Source organism: Phaseolus vulgaris, chromosome 3 (genome assembly GCF_000499845.2).
Source record: "Phaseolus vulgaris cultivar G19833 chromosome 3, P. vulgaris v2.0, whole genome shotgun sequence".
Lineage (NCBI taxonomy): Eukaryota > Viridiplantae > Streptophyta > Magnoliopsida > Fabales > Fabaceae > Phaseolus > Phaseolus vulgaris.
The window spans coordinates 8883219-8900189 of record NC_023757.2 but is presented as its reverse complement, the minus strand read 5'-3'; the positions used below and the strand labels follow the sequence as shown (position 1 = coordinate 8900189).

Here is a 16971-nt window from a genome sequence, read left to right as displayed (position 1 = left end):
GATTGAGTTTGATCAAAGAGTGTGAGATAGGATTTTTCATCTTGTATTGATTTCAGATTTGTTCTGTAACAAGTGTAATCCTTTGTATCTTTTGAAAAGAACCTTGTGTGGTTGTTGAGAAGTGTTGTGTGTTTTTGAGGGGATCATGATAAGCATTCTTAGTGTTGTTGTGCTGACCAAAGGAAGTGTGTGTCTTGAGGGGATCAAGGTCACTTCTTTGGTTGTGGTTGTAAGTGATCTAGGTTTGATTGCTCAGTGGATTTTCTCAGTAGTTTCTGAGAAGACTGGATGTAGCTCTGGGTTTAGAGTGAACCAATATAAACCTCTTTGTGCATTCTTTCTATCCTTAATCTCTTTAAATTCAGTTTTGATTTTTGCAAACTGGTATAAACAACCGATTGTTTCTGCGGAACAACCAATTGTTTTTCTGGTGTTGTGCTTATTTGCTTTGTGTTTTGGCAAACCGATTTCCTTATCAATTGTTTCTTGAAGTAATTTCATTCTTGACTTAAAAGTTTGCGAAAACTCTCTTTAAACCATTCACCCCCCCCCCCCTTCTAGTTTAAACCATACATTCTTACAATTGGCATCAAGAGCTTGGTTCTTGAAATTTATTCAAGTGTGATCCTAAACCTGTTTTTTAATGGCAGATAGACTACCTTTTGGGGCAAGTGCATCAATCAACAGACCACCTCTGTTTTGTGGTTTGAACTACCAATTTTGGAAAATGAAAATGAAAATCTTTGTAGAATCACTTGACAAAGGCATTTGGGATGCAATTGAAAATTGTGCTTTTGTCCCAAAATTTGAAAAAGATGGATCATCCATTGAAAAACCTTGTCTTAATGGACTGAAGCTGAAAGCAAGAAGGCCAAATTCGATTGCATTGCTAAAAACATAATAACCTCTGCTTTGAATTCAGATGAGTTTTTCAGGGTCTCAATGCAAATCAGCAAAAGAAATGTGGGACACCTTGGAGGTAACTCATGAAAGTACAAATGAGGTGAAGAGAGCTAGGAAGCATACTCTAATCCAAGAGTATGAGATGTTCAAAATGCTAAAAGGTGAAACAATTGCTGAAGTGCAGAAAAGATTCACGCACATCATCAATCATCTCATGAACCTTGACAAGACCTTTGAAAAGGAAGAGCTAAACATCAATATTTTGAAATGTCTTAATAGAGCATGGCAACCTAAGGTAACTAATATATCCAAATCTAAAGATCTAACATCCTTGAGTATGACTTCTTTGTTTGGTAAACTTAGGGAACATGAATTAGAGATGAATCGACTCAATGTTCAAGAAAGCGAAGACAAGCACGTAAGGAGTATAGCCTTAAAAGTTGTCAAGCACAAAGGCAAACAAGAATCCAGTGATGATAGTGATGAAGAGAACCTTAGCCTGCTATCCAGAAAGTTTAGCAAATTCTTGAAGAGGAACCGCAACAAGGACAACAACAAAGATAGGTATGGAAACAAGAAATCCAATGATTTTAATTCCAATAACTATACTTGTTTTGGTTGTGGTGAGCAAGGGCACATAAAGGCAGATTGCCCAAACAAAAGCAAGGAGAAAGAGCCTAGCTACAAGGAAAAGAAGGGCAAGACAAAGAGAGCCTACATAGCTTGGGATGAGAATGAGGTATCCTCATCAAGTTCATCATCAAGTGAAGAAGAAAGAGCAAACATCTGTTTGATGGCTGAAGATGATGATGAATCTTGCAGCTCAAGTGAAGTAAGTTCTTGTGCTTCTTTAAATGAACAAAATTATAGTGAATTGCTTGAAGCCTTTCAAGAAACTCACGATGAAGCTAATCGATTGGTTCTTTCAAACAATCGATTGAAAGAACTTAACAGCTGCCTGGAAAAGAGAGTGAAATCACTTGAAGAAGAGCTTGAAAAAGCTAAAAAGGATTTTAAAAATCTGGAAACACATTTCAAAAATTCTTCTTGCAAGTGTGACACTCTCATTTGCGAAAATTGTGAAAACCTTGAGAAAAAAGTGCTTTATCTTGTTAATACTGTGGATAAGCTTTGAAAGGGAAAATCTAACTTTGAGAATGTCTTGGCATCTCAGAATTGTGTTTTTGGAAAAGCTGGTTTAGGTTTTAATCCACAAAACAAACAAGATAAGTTTTCAAAAAAAAGTTCAATAAAGCCAGTAAAACAACCGATTGTTAAGTCGAAACAACCGGTTGTTACATGCTTTTACTGCATGAAAAAGGGCCATTCGGTTAGATTCTGCAAAATAAAGAAATTTTCTGTTCCTAGGGGCTTCATGAAATGAGAAAAAGAAATCAATTGGACCCACATTTGTGAAGGGGGCAAATCTTGTTGCTTGAACTCATGTTTGTGCAGGAAATCTAAAGAAGTGTGAGGGAATGAGTCAACTGATCAAGTTCTTGGAAGAAAAAGACCAACATTGAAGCTGAATCAATGTTTTGTATCTGTCCAAAGGCTCTCAACAGTTAATTGAGGCTTCTTGATCATAAAGAACATGGCTCATTGAAAGAACATCATAAAGGATAAGACCTTCTTTATCTCTGTTCTTAATTTCTGTTTAAAGTTCATTTTCATGTTTGAATATCTTCTTTAATATGTTCAAATTCATCTGTTTTGAATTCTTTCTGCTCATGATTAAAATTTCAAAATCATTTTTATTGCTGCAGAAAAAACCCGATTGTTTTATGTCTGACAACACTGTGAAGAAATCAATTTAATTTCTTTTTTGAATTTCTATCCGTTGCAGATCAAATTAAAGAAAGAATCCTTGGTCAATGAACCTGTGTTGAAAGCTGATCACGCTCAGAAAGAAGTTACAACAGTCATAAAGGAATATATTCCAAAATCTTGAAAATTTAAGAGCTTTTATGACTAGTCAAAGATCACATGTGATGACCATGTGATTTTCTGCTTTTTCTAACGTTTTCTGTGCAGGGCTTGGTCAAGTCTTTTCTCTCTGAAAATCTGGTACCCACTCACGTCATTGAATGCTTTATGATTCTGTTTTTTCTATAAAATTTGTTGCAGCTGATCTATTTCACAAGAACAACCAATTACAACATCTCTTGCAACATCTCTTGCAATTCTTGTGTGAGCTTTTCTCTCCTTCTTCTCTGCCATCATGGAATCAACTCCTCCCACCTCAAAGAGAGTTAAAACCAGAGCAGTAAGGTCTGGAGGAAGGTTAGAAGGATGGTTTTCTAGAGATAATGATCTTATTGAAAGGTATAGGTTTGAGACTAGCACCAAAGTGATAAACAACCCCAAAGTTGTTTCCTTTGATTGGCTGAAAAGCCAAAAGCTAGATAATGTAAAAAGGCTGCTCAAAGATCAATCTCTCAGAAAGTTCTTGGAGATGAAGGGGGACATCTACCCATATTTGATTAGAGTGTTCTACACAAATCTCAAATTTGAGGGAAACAACCTTGTCTCTCATGTGAAGGGTGTAGATATGGAGATCACCTAGGATGTGTGGACTGCAGTGGCGATCTAAAGTATTCTGGCCTCAGAATCAACAAGGGGAACCTTGGTGTAGTGGAGGATTTCAACAAAGTCCAATACTACAAAAGTTGTTTGAAGAATCAAAATGCTCAAGTTAGGACTTGCTCAGTTGGTGGCTTGAGGCTTGATGAAAGGTTGTTGGCCCTTATTGTGACTTGGATTCTAACTCCAATGGGGAGCAATCATTTTTTTTCTTACAGAGGAGGACCTTGTGTATATCTACTACATAATGAAAAAAAATCATAATAAATTGGATCCACATCATCAAAGAGCACATGCAAAAGGCAATGATGTTAAGTGACTATGCTGTTTTGATTTCTAAATTTTTGTTGTATTTTGAAGTGAATCTGGAAGATGAAACATCTGAGTTGGTCAAGTCAACTCAAGAGTTGAACAATGGATCTCTCAGAAAAATGGGATTCACCAAAATAGGTGGCAAATGGATAAGCAAAGATGGTGACCATGGTGCATCATCAAGTGTTGTTGCTGATCTTGAAGAAGAAGAACATGCTGTTGATATGGATTTTCAACATGAAGATCATCCAGAAACAAATCAAGATGTTGGACCTAGTGCTGAAAATCAGGAAGATGGAATGCCAACCATGTCTTCTTTTGAGAGATACATGGTCAATAGGCTTGATGGCTTTGCGGAAAACCAAAGGAATCTCCATGATCTGTGTGTAAGCAACTTCCAGAGCATTGATAACAGGTTCAACAACATGGATGCACGCTTCATGACTTTGGATGAACAGATTGAGGCAGTCTAGAACCAGATTTTTGATCTACAATATACTGATGATGAATGAAGAGGAAAAACAACCGGTTGATATCTCGAAACAACCGATTGGTTTTGGTGTTGTATCAGTTTTTCTGTTTTCTGTTTCTTTTTTTTTTAATTCTGTTGTATTAAGAACATTTATCTTTTTTTATCTCTTCTTTTTGTCTATTTGTGAAGACAAATAGGGGGAGATTTATGCTGTGTTTGTTTTTCGTTATTAATTTCTGCAAAACAGTTGTATGGTTGAAACCTTATAGGTTATTGCTCTGATATTTTGCTATGATATTATGCTCTGAAATTTTGTTTCTGTTTCTGTGCTAACCAAATATTAGAAGTTCTATGCTTTGTTTAAAATTGTGTCTTGCAGGAACTGCTTCAGATTCAATCAATCCAACACAAGCAATCAGGGATTTGTCTTCATCATATAGGGGGAGATTGTTGAACCAAGTGGGTTCAAGCTTTGAAGAATCCAAACCCTTTGAAAGATGATGAAAGGCTACATGTGCTTACTGTTGCTATGCTGTCTTTTAGATAGGATATGTGGTAGATTTTATATGTAATCCACTCTTGATTCAATCCAAAGCATAGGCATTCTCAATCCTTTTAAAAGAAAAGTGTTTTTCAAACTAAGTGAAAAACAACCTGTTGTTTTGTCGAAACAACCGATTGTTTTATACTTAGGTGTTTTTAGAAAAGGTTGAAAACTGTTTTTATGGTTGACTTGCTGTCAAAACCAAAACAACCGATTGATTTGTGGAAACAACCGATTGTTTGTTTTGGTACCATAACATAAAACTGTTTTGTGCTTTGACTGAGCATTAAATGATTTTCTAACTGTTTACGCTCCAGTTTTTAATGCTTTGACCAATCTTTAAATGGAATTAAAAGTTTGTTGAGATTATGAAACAAACAACTTTGTTTTAAATACAGTAAAACAGATTTGGGTTTTACACAAGATTTTGAGATTTTGAAGAGTTGAGATTTCTTAGAGATTGAGTTTGGTCAAAGAGTGTGAGATAGGATTTTTCATCTTGTATTGATTTCAGATTCGTTCTGTAACAAGTGTAATCATTTGTATCTTTTGAAAAGAACCTTGTGTGGTTGCTGAGAAGTGTTGTGTGTTCTTGAGGGGATCAAGATCAGCATTCTTAGTGTTTTTGTGCTGACCAAAGGAAGTGTGTCTCTTGAGGGGATCAAGGTCACTTCTTTGGTTGTGGTTGTAAGTGATCTAGGTTTGATTGCTTAGTGGATTTCCTCAGTAGTTTCTGAGAAGACTGGATGTAGCTCTGGATTTCGAGTGAACCAGTATAAACCTCTTTGTGCATTCTCTCTATCCTTAATCTCTTTAAATTCAGTTTTTATTTTAGCAAACTGGTATAAACAACCGATTGTTTCTGCGAAACAACCGATTGTTTTTCTGGTGTTGTGCTTATTTGCTTTGTGTTTTGGCAAACTGATTTCCTTATCAATTGTTTCTCGAAGTAATTTCATTCTTGACTTAAAAGTTTGTGAAAACCCTATTTAAACCATTCACCCCCCTCTAGTTTAAAGCCATACACTCTTACAGTAACTTCCTTCAGAATATGATTAGGCTTTCAACACAGCTCTATTGACTCAGGATTCTTTCATAATTGAGATATGCAACAGACAAAATTTAAAAAAAAATTAAATTTATTCTTTCACAGTGCTGTCAGAGAGGAAACAATCGGTTGTTTCGAGGAAACAATCGGTTGTTTCGAGGAAACAATCGGTTGTTTCGAGGAAACAATCGGTTGTTTCGAGGAAACAATCGGTTGTTTCGAGGAAACAATCGGTTGTTTCGAGGAAACAATCGGTTGTTTCGAGGAAACAATCGGTTGTTTCGAGGAAACAATCGGTTGTTTCGAGGAAACAATCGGTTGTTTCGAGGAAACAATCGGTTGTTTCGAGGAAACAATCGGTTGTTTCGAGGAAACAATTGGTTGTTTTTCTGCAGTAGTAAAATAGATTTTGAATTATTAAGTATAAGCATATAAGATTCAATGTAGATGTAATTGAACATTTAACAAAAGATATTTAGGCATGAATTTTAATTTAAAAAGAATTAAAGATAGAGATAAGGAAGGTATTATTCTTTATGAAGTTCCTTCAATGAGTCATTTGTTTGTGATCAAGAAGCCTCTTTTGACTTATTGAGAAACTTGGACTGGTACATAACTGATTCAGCTCCAATGTTAATCTTTTCCTTCCAAGAACCTGATCAGATGACTCAGAGCCTCATGTTCTTCTAGATTCCTTGCATAATCACGAATTCAAGCAACAAGGTTTGGTCCTCTTACAAATGTGAGTCCATTTGGTTTATATTTATCATTTGAAACCTTACAACCTTTGGTAATCCATTTCATAAAGCCTTTGGGAACATAATATTTCCTTATTTTGCAGAATCTAACAGAATGGTCTTTCTTCATGCAATAAAAGCATGTAACAACTGGTTGTTTCGACTTAACAATTGGTTGTTTTACTGACTGTTTTAAAAATTCTTTGAAAAATTATCTTGCTTGTTTTGTGGATTAAAACCTAATCCAGCTCTTCCAAAAACACAGTTTTGAGATGCCAAGACATTCTCAAAGTTGGATTTTCCTTTTGAAAGCTTATCCACAATACTAACAAGATAATGTACTTTCTTTTCAAGATTTTCACAATTTTCACAAATGAGAGTGTCACACTTACAAGAAGAGTTTTTGCAATGAGTTTCCAGTGCTTCTTCAAGTGCCTTAACTCTCTTTTCAAGCCAGTAGTGGAGCCCTTTTAAACGGTTGTTTGAAAGAACCAATCGATTAGCTTCTTCATGTGTTTCTTGAAAAGCTTCAAACAATTTACTATAATTTTCAGCATTTAGAGAAGCACATGAACTTACATCACTTGAGCTACATGACTCATCATCTCCTTCTGCAATCAAGCATATGTTTGCCTTTTCTTCTTCACTTGATGATGAGCTTGATGAGGAGACTTTATTCTCATCCCAAGCTATGTAGGCCCTTTTTGACTTTCCCTTCTTTTCTTTGTAGCTTGACTTCTTCTCTTTGCTTTCTTTATTTGGGCAATCTGCCTTTATGTGTCCTTGCTCACCACAACCAAAACAAGTATAGTTATTGGAATTAAAATCATTGGATTTTTTGTTTCCATACCTTTCTTTGTTGATGTCTTTGTTGCGGTTCCTTTTCAAGAATTTGCTAAACTTTCTAGATAGCAAACTAAGGTTCTCTTTGTCACTTTCATCACTGGATTCTTGCTTGCTTTTGTGCTTAACAGCTTTTAAGGCAATGTTTCTCACATGTTTGTCTTCACTCTCTTGAACATTGAGTTTATTCATCTCCAACTCATGTTCCCTAAGCTTGCCAAACAAAGAAGCCTTACGTAATGATGTTAGATCTTTTGATTCAGATATAGCAGTTACCTTAGGTTGCCAAGATCTATCAAGACATTTGAGGATCTTGATGTTTAGCTCTTCTTTTTCAAAGGTTTTCTCAAGGCTCATGAGGTGGTTGATGATGTGAGTGAACCTCTTCTGAACTTCAGCATCGTCTCACCCTTGAGCATTATGAACATTTCATACTCTTGGATTAGAGTATGCTTTCTGGCTCTTTTCACCTCATTGGTACCTTCATGAGTTACCTCCAAGGTGTCCCACATCTCCTTTGCTGATTTGCATTGAGAAACCCTGAAAAATTCATATGAATTCAAGGCAGAAGTTATTATTATTTTAGCAATGCAATCAAATTTGGCCTTCTTGCTTTCAGAATCAGTCCATTGAGACCAAGGTTTTTCAATGGAAGATCCATCTTTTTCAAATTTTGGAACAAATGGGCCATTTTCAATTGCATCCCAAATTCCTTTGTCAAGGGATTCAACAAAGATTTTCATTCTGACTTTCCAAAATTGGTAGTTCAAACCACAAAACAGAGGTGGTCTGTTGATTGAAGCACCCTCCCCAAATGGTAATCTATCAGCCATTTAAAAACAGTTTTAGGATCACACTTGAATAAATTTCAAGAACCAAGCTCTTGATGCCAATTATTATAATGTATGGCTTTAAACTAGAGGGGAGTGAATGGTTTAAAGAGGGTTTTCGCAAACTTTTTAGTCTAGAATGAAATTCCTTTGAGAAAACTTGATTCAGAATTCAGTTTGCCAAAAACACAAAGCAATTTAACACAGCACCAGAAAAACAATCGGTTGTTTATACCAGTTGACAAATATACAAACTGAAATTAAAGAGTTTAAGGGGGAAAGAGATTGCACACACAGTTTATATTGGTTCACTCTTAAACCAAGAGCTACATCCAGTCTTCCCAGAAACCACTGGGGAATCCACTAAGTTACCAAACCTAGATTACTTACACACACCACCAAAGAAGTGACCTTGATCCCCTCAAGACACACACTTCCTTTGGCTTAGCACATACACCACCAAGAATGTTGATCTTGACAACCTCAAGAGCACACAACACTTATTACACTTGTTACAGAATGATCTGAAATCAATACAAAATGAAATCCTATTCCACTCTCTCTTGATCAAAGCAATCTCAAAGCAATCTTTTAACTCTTGAAAGCAAAATCAGTGAAAAACTCAAATATGTTTTTCTATGATTAAAACTCAGTTCATGTTTGTTACAAAAGCAGAACAAACTATTTATTGCTTTCGAAGAAAGGTCAAAGCATTTAAAACAGGAGCGCATTCAGTTACAAAATCATTTAAAGCTTAGTCAATACTCAAAACAGTTTTCTGTTATGATTTGAAAACAAACAATCGGTTGAATGTGCGAATTAATCGGTTGTTTTGGTTTGACAGCAAGTCAACCACCAAAAACAGTTTTCAACCTTTCTCAAAACACCTAAGAGTAAAACAATCGGTTATTTTGACAAAACAACAGGTTGTTTTTCACTTAGTTTGAAAAACACTTTCAATTCAAAAGGTTTGAAAAAGCTTAAGTTTTGGATTCAATCAAGAGTGGATTTACACAGATAATCTACCCGAGATCCTATTCTAAAGCACCTCAGCAACAACAAGCACATCCAGCCTTCCATCAAACTCAAAGGATTTGGATTCTTCAAAACTTGAACACACTTGATTCAACAATATCATCTTTCGGGCTACTAATGATTGCTTATGTGAGTAATTTGTTGCAACTATGTAGGGGGAATTTGAAATGTCTATGATGGGGGAGTTATCCTTCTTCTTAGGGTTGCAGGTCAAACAATTAAAGGAATGCATCTTTTTGAGTCAAACTAAGTACTGTAGGGGAATTCTTAAGAAGTTTGACATGGAAAACTGCAAAGAGGCCTCCATACCAATGTTAACTAGTTGCCTCATGGATGCTGATTTGGCTGGAACAACAGTAGATCCAACCAAATTCAGAGGATTGATTTGTTCATTGTTTTATCTCATTGTTAGCAGACCTTACATCATGTTTGCAGTTTTCCTATGTGCTGGATTTCAATCAAATCCAAAAGAATCACACTTTAAGGTTGTCAAACGAATTTTGAAATACCTCAAAGGCCCAACCAGTGTTGGTTTATGGTATCCCTCTCACTCTCCTATAAATATGGATGGATATTCTGATTCTGATTTTTTAGGGTGCAAGCTGGATAGAAAGAGTACAAGTGACACTTGTCATCTTCTTGGAGCAAACCTCATATCTGGGCATAGCAAGAAGCAAACTTGTGTGGGTCTCTCAACTACAAAAGTAGAGTATATAGTTGTTGGTAGCAGTTGTGCACAAATACTTTGGATCAAACGACAGCTAGAAGACTTTGGCTTGAAGGTCAACAATGTGCCTTTACTTTGTGATAACACGAGTGCTATCAACCTCACTAAAAATCAGATTCAACATTCAAGGACAAAGCACATTGAGATTCGCCACCACTTTATAAGGGATCATGTGAGCAATGGGGATTGTGAAATTTAGTTTATTGAAACAAAACAAAAAAGCAACTTGTAGATATCTTCACTAAACCACTGCCTCGTGAAAGGTTTTTTCTCTTAAGAAATGAGTTGGGTATCATTAATTCTCAAAATCTTTCTTAATCCATTCTCTTAGTCTATTTGTGAAGACAGATAGGGGAGAAATGTGGTTTCTTTGATGTAATTTCTGCTACTCTTTGGTGCTTTAAATAGTTTAATTATGTTGTTGATATAGCTCTACTACACACCATAATTCTGTTGCACACAACATTGACTTTTTTTGGCACTTGTTTGACTGGTTTTTTCTGCTTATGGCTTATGCAGAAAACTGGTTTTGTGTGCCTTGTTATCCTGTTGGTATACTTGCTTTGTATGTGTACAAATTTTGTTTTGCAAGACCTTTTAAGTTCAAAAACTAAAACACAAGCAAACTAGGGATTTGTTTTCATCAAATAGGAGGAGATTGTTGAACAAGATGTTGGGTGTGTGTGTTAGTTGTTTGAAACTTGTTAATTCACTCCTTAAGATGATCCAAGTTCATCTGAATCTTTACCTTTCTGAAAAGATGGGTTTTCTAAAATGGTGTGAAATTTCAACCTGTTGTTTGACACTTAGTAGTTTTTAAAATGGTTTGAAAAAACTTAGCTTTATTTTGTCTTTGTTGTCAAACAGAATCAATCGGTTGTTTTGATAAATCAACTAGTTGTTTTTATGAAAACCTTAACAAAAATATTATTTCTATCGATTGATTTGGAAAACAACTGGTTGTTTTCATAATAGAATTCTATGAAGTGTTTTAAACCATTTTAAATGATTTTAACTGCTTTTGGTTTTTTATTTAACTGCTTTGACCACTTGATTGAGGTTATATAAAGTTTGTTTAACGCCCATTTGTATTAACTAAGAAAGAGAGATTATCAAAAACAATTTTCAAGATTTCAAAAGCTTTGGATCATCTCAAGTGTGTGCAATAGGATTGGGTTTTGTATTCTTCTGAACTATAAGCTTTGTATACCCAAGTATATTTTATTCTCTTCTCCTTAAACATTGTATTTCTGTGTGTTCTTGTGTAGGACAGTTTCATAAAGGTGTTTCTGGAAACTGTTATTTTGCCAAAAAATGGTGTATGTTCTTGAGGGGTTCAAGATCATCACTCTTAGTGTGTTTTGTAATCTAGGGTTAATTACATAGTGAATACTTAGTGGTTACCTGAGGACTGGATGTAACTCTTGGTTAAGAGTGAATCAGTATAAACATCTTGTGTGATTCTCTCTATCTGTACTCTTATAATCTGTTTGAACTTGATTTCATATTCTACTGGTATAAACAACTGGTTGTTTCGTGAAAACAACAGGTTGTGTCGTGAAAACAACAGGTTGTGTCGTGAAAACAACAGGTTGATTTTATGAAAATAAACTTAAAACAGAAATTTTATTGAGTTGAACAGAAAATCAATTGGTTGATTTTTCAGAGCTTTTCACTCTACTTTCATACTTTGCGAAAATCTTTCAAAAATAATTCACTCCCTCTCTCTTGTTTAGGCCTCTAATTCTAATAGATTGGTTTTACCATTTTATTCTCAAAGCTTGAACTATTCATGATTTTAAGCTTTAGATTTGACTGGAAAGTACGTGTAAGCATCTGACCTAAATGGTAATGCCTAACATATTTGAATGCTAAAAATATATTTAAAATGTTAATTGTTTTATAACATCTGTCCATAATGATAAGGAGTTTTTATAAATATGCGAGGAATCAATATTTAGGAGACTCTCTTAATAATTTTGTATGTGAGAAATCAATATGAATGAGTTTTATATGTGGATCAATATCAATCAAGGTTGAATATTATACAGACAAGTGAGAAGGATGAACCCCAATCCAATTTTCCCAATTGACTCATACAAATCATTTACTTTGCTTTATTTAATTTCTTGCAAATTCACGATACAAACAACCTTTCCAACAAACTTTTACCCATTTTCTTATATTTAGTGAATATTATACTTGAGAATTTAATTGTTCCTTATGCATTCAATATTCATCCTTAGGGAAAATTTATTACTTATGACATGATACACTTGTCGTAAAATAGTCATCAGTGTCATGGTCAAATGTGGAGGATGGGAGAATGTTAATCCATTATGTATTCAGAGACTGAATTTGGAGACCCATTTGCAGATTTGAATGACCTTTATCTTCTTACATTATTCTTACACTTCATACTTATGACATTATAACTTAAATTATAAACATTGACGACATGATATCTCTTTAGATTTAACAGTTTGTAGTGAAATTATGAGAAATTAACAAAGGATATGGATACAAGGCTTCTAGAAGGAAACTAATATTAATTGTGTCTATTTTAATTCTTAGTTGTTTCTCTTTGTACATATATTTATCCTTTATTTTGTCTTTTCTAATTCTAGCCTTTAATTACTCTTTATTTTACATCATGTCTCTTTTGTTACCTAGAATAAGTGTACTATTTGTATATATTTAGACTCTTTGCTTTGATTTAAGGAAAATAAAATAGAAGAATTTTTTTTCTCATGCTTTTGTCTATCTTTTTCTCTTTTCTTTATCTCAATTCTTTATTTATATTATGGTAAAAGAACCTAGTCACAATCCAGGTGCTTTTGTCTATCTTTTTCTCTTTTCTTTATCTCAATTCTTTATTTATATTATGGTAAAAGAACCTAGTCACAATCCAGGGACTTGTAGGTTATGGGCCACCATGCTAGAACTTTTGGTTCTAGCTCTCATAATTAGGATGTGCAAATTCGAGGGTGCTTTACTACTAACTCTTTTTATTCATCATCATTGGTATTTTATAAGTGTTATTGTATACATGTTAATGTTAAGGAGGTAGATGAACCTCAACCAACAACAACATTCTTTCTATCACCACAATGTTGTATGCATTAGATAATAATTACAATTGCAAAAAAATCATAGGATTATCACCATCATCATAGACACACCAAGTGGATTTTCTTTCAACATGTGAATTGTTGCTCTCAACCCATTTCATTGTCTAACAACTAGTGAGTGCGCAACTCATGTAATACCAAACTGCACAAGAAGAAGATAAAGTCTTGGCTAAATCTTCAATCTTTAACACTAAATCTAACTTCAACAATGAGAGTGATTTAATCGACGACACCAATTAGGAAGTTCATTATTTCTTTTTCTAGTTTATTTGCTTAAACTTTTTTAAATCTCTTGTACATATTTTAAATCAAGTATACGCATATCTTTTTCATTTCTTTTTAATCATTCCTTTAAAATATTGTATAACATATTAAATTTTTTATTTAAATCAACAATAACTCAACATCACATTTTAAAATTAAATATTAAACTAAATTTAGTAACACTTTATTTAATATTTCATACAAATTTGTATTTTTATCTTTTTTTATATTTATGAAATCGAACAAATAGATAAAATATTTATTCACGCGTACAAACTTGCACTTAAAAACCAAAATTTAATTGAAACAAAAAGATACAAAATCAATATTCGAAATTTGATAGTATTTATTGTAATACTTCTATAAGTTTAAATGAATCAAAATAAGAAGATGATTTCATAACAAACGTTTACATGAATATATGTGTAACTGAAATGCTTTCTTTCAATTAAAAAAATAATTTTCTAAGAGTATGTTATTGGTCACTTTGGAACAACAAGCTTATTGCTTAGCAATTAATTAAAGTTAACTATCACTTTGATAACTTTGTTCAAAATAAAATTATAAATATTTAAATGTGCTATTTTAAGCGCTAGTCAATGTTCACTTAGAGCGATGTTATTTAAAGTGAATTTATGTTCACATGATTTGTTATTTTTGTGACAAATATTTCTTTTATCATAAAAAATTTATTGATTTTTTTATTGAATTTGTGAAGACTTATGTAATAATATACTTCAAATTTTATTTTGCAATGACTTTTAAGATTCAAGTTTTAGACATTTGTTGTTAGTCACTAATTTCTATTAAAATTATTTTTTTTCAATATAGTGATAAAAATAGTGAGTTCTTACAAATTAATTTATTGTTTTTTAAAAAAAATGTGGAGAAATTTATTCTAATATCCATGTATTTAAATTGTGTTTAGCATGAGAAATCCCATCATTTGGATGTTGGATATTACCTATTTCAAAAGATTTTCTTATCATATAGCACATCGCCATCGCATGAACTTATTTGATGTTGTTGGAAATAAATATAAGTTTCAATGGAAATATACGAAATAAATTCTAAGCCAATAAATTAAGTATTTTTACAGGATCTATATAGTCTCGCAATCTCAAGGATTTATTTGAAGAAATGATTTTCATCCTTCTAATATAAGGAACTTGGCTATTTTAGTGAGATCTGAGTTTAAATTCACTATTTAATATTATATAAGAATTTATGACGTATTTAATATTATATTAAAATTTATTATGTGAGAAAAATGTATTGAAAATTGTAAATTCCTAGAGATCAAATTAATTTATATGAGTACAATCTTCACATTACAAATCAATTTTGTAAAGATGACTTAGTCTTAAACCTACCTCTTAATAACTTATATATTAATGTATCAATCTTAATTAAAGAAAGAAAATACTAAATATATATAACAATAACAAATTCAAAAACAACACCTCAATTTTGCATATCCTGGTAAGAATGTGGTAAGAATGACAATTCAAATGTGAATATTTTTCTTACCTTACGTTTAAAAAACACCTAATAAATTAACAATTTTGAAAGAAAGACTTATTTAAAGGAAAAAATATATAGATAAAGGACAAACATAAAAAAAAAAAAAAAAAGGAGAGGAAAGGGTAAAACAAGGGAGTTATAGAAAAAAAAAACAATTTCATTAATCTAAATTGGGAAGAACATACATACACTTTTCTCATAGAATTGATATTCATGAGTGGTAAGACATAAATAAAAGAGTAAAACATGTTAAAAGTGAAAAAAGAATATGAATTAGAGACGTATATATATACCACATATATATTATTTGGATCTACGTAGAACTGATACGTGATCTCTACATGATTTATATAAAACTGATGTAATAGGTTAAATTATTTGAATAATTCTATAGATAATTTTAAAAGTATTAGGTATTGATATTTTTAATCGATTTTTGTACTACATCGAAAGGGTAAGTTATTTATACAGTTGTAAAGAAAAAATGAGTGTCTGAAGTAGAGGAGTATAGATATGTATAATTTGACATGCAAATCTGGTGAGATTACGCAAAAAGTAAAAGAGAAAGAGAATAAAATCGGTAATGATTAATGACGAAAACCCACTCCTGCTTCCACTTATTTTCTGTGTGCTGCTTCTGCCTATTTAAAATGGGCACATAATTTAGAAAGAGGAGACATGCAGTGATGGAAACAGCAGTGCTGCACTTTCTTTTCTGTTTCTTCACAATAATTTGTTGGTGCAGTGGCAACATGGTGCAGGCTATTCAATCACCTAACTACACACTCATTCTTTCTGAATCAGATTTTCAGATTAGACTCTACAATGAATCCACATGGATCTCAGCCCGTGTTTCTGGAACTTCCTTCGATCAGTCCTACAAACTTGGATTTCAAAGGTTTTATCTTTTTATTATTTCTCATTTCACTTTCATTCAAACACTCTTCTATCGGTATCACCTGAATAGTTTAACGAAAAGTAACTAAACAGCAGTAGCAGTAGCAGAAGGCAGTGTTTTTGAATTTAAAATGAAAATATGTTCTTGTAGTGATTGTTAATAATGATGCAGCAGGCTATACCAGTATATCCATGGTGCGAATTCGGATTCATCAAAAATTGCATTTACTGCTCCAGCCTTAACGAGTGTGCCCTGGTCATCATCATCCTCTGGGGACTATACTGTAAGAATGTTCATACCAAGTGGGTTTGAGGGGAAACCTCCGGTGCCGAATCCTGAACTGAAGCTGCGGATAGAGAAGTGGAAAAGTGAGTGCATAGCAGTTAGGAAGTTCAGTGGGTATGCCAAAGATGATAACATAAACAAAGAAATGGAAGCTCTTGTAACTGCCCTAAACAAGCAATCGGTAACAATACAAGATACCAACTCCTATATCATTGCCAACTACAATGCTTCCTCTCATAATACTACTCAACGCTTAAACGAAGTGTGGATCAATGTCTCGGGACTCACCACCCACTGCTGACTCTTGTTCTTCTTCCTTTCTTTTTCTCTCATATTCTGCTTCGAGTCAATCATGCCACATCTGAAATCTCTTGTTTTTGTGTTTCAGCCTCTAACGGAAATAATGCTCTCGCTTCGCTTATAAGCATAGCTATTTATAGTTCCTAGTGGATGGTTTATGATAAGAATTCTTCGTTACTAGCTTGCTTTTTAATATAAACTGTTGTAAAAGAATTATTAGAATTCATTCTTTGAATGAGATTATTCTGTGCCACTAATATTTTGAACAGTTAAGGTCACATTTTATAACAAAATTAGCGTAAGAAGTTATGGCGTAAGTGTGACGTGAAAAATTTATTGCGAAAACGGTGTGAACTTAACAGGTAAAGATGTTTATGTAAGATTGTGTTGGAAGGAGAAGCATTTTCAGCTATTCTAAGATCCGCACAATGCGCTTATAATAAAAAATACATGTTATCAAGGTTAGGTGGTGAGGTTTTAGCAGAAACTTTTGAAAAAAAAATTACTGCTGACGAATTTTGGAAAATATCTTGAA

The 16971-nt window shown here is 33.3% G+C and overlaps 2 protein-coding genes across 2 annotated transcripts; both read left to right on the top strand.

Moving 5' to 3' along the window:
- The first annotated feature begins 3917 nt into the window (after positions 1-3917).
- On the top strand, positions 3918-10233 carry LOC137839061 (uncharacterized mitochondrial protein AtMg00810-like). The gene is made up of 2 exons (XM_068648189.1): positions 3918-4130; positions 9463-10233. Exons 1-2 carry the CDS (start codon positions 3918-3920, stop codon positions 10231-10233), a joined length of 984 nt encoding a protein of 327 aa, XP_068504290.1.
- Positions 10234-15631: 5398 nt separating this feature from the next.
- LOC137806571 (heme-binding-like protein At3g10130, chloroplastic) lies at positions 15632-16691 on the top strand. Its single transcript, XM_068606771.1, has 2 exons — positions 15632-15851; positions 16026-16691. Exons 1-2 carry the CDS (start codon positions 15640-15642, stop codon positions 16435-16437), a joined length of 624 nt encoding a protein of 207 aa, XP_068462872.1. The 5' UTR covers positions 15632-15639; the 3' UTR covers positions 16438-16691.
- The last annotated feature ends 280 nt before the right edge of the window (positions 16692-16971 follow it).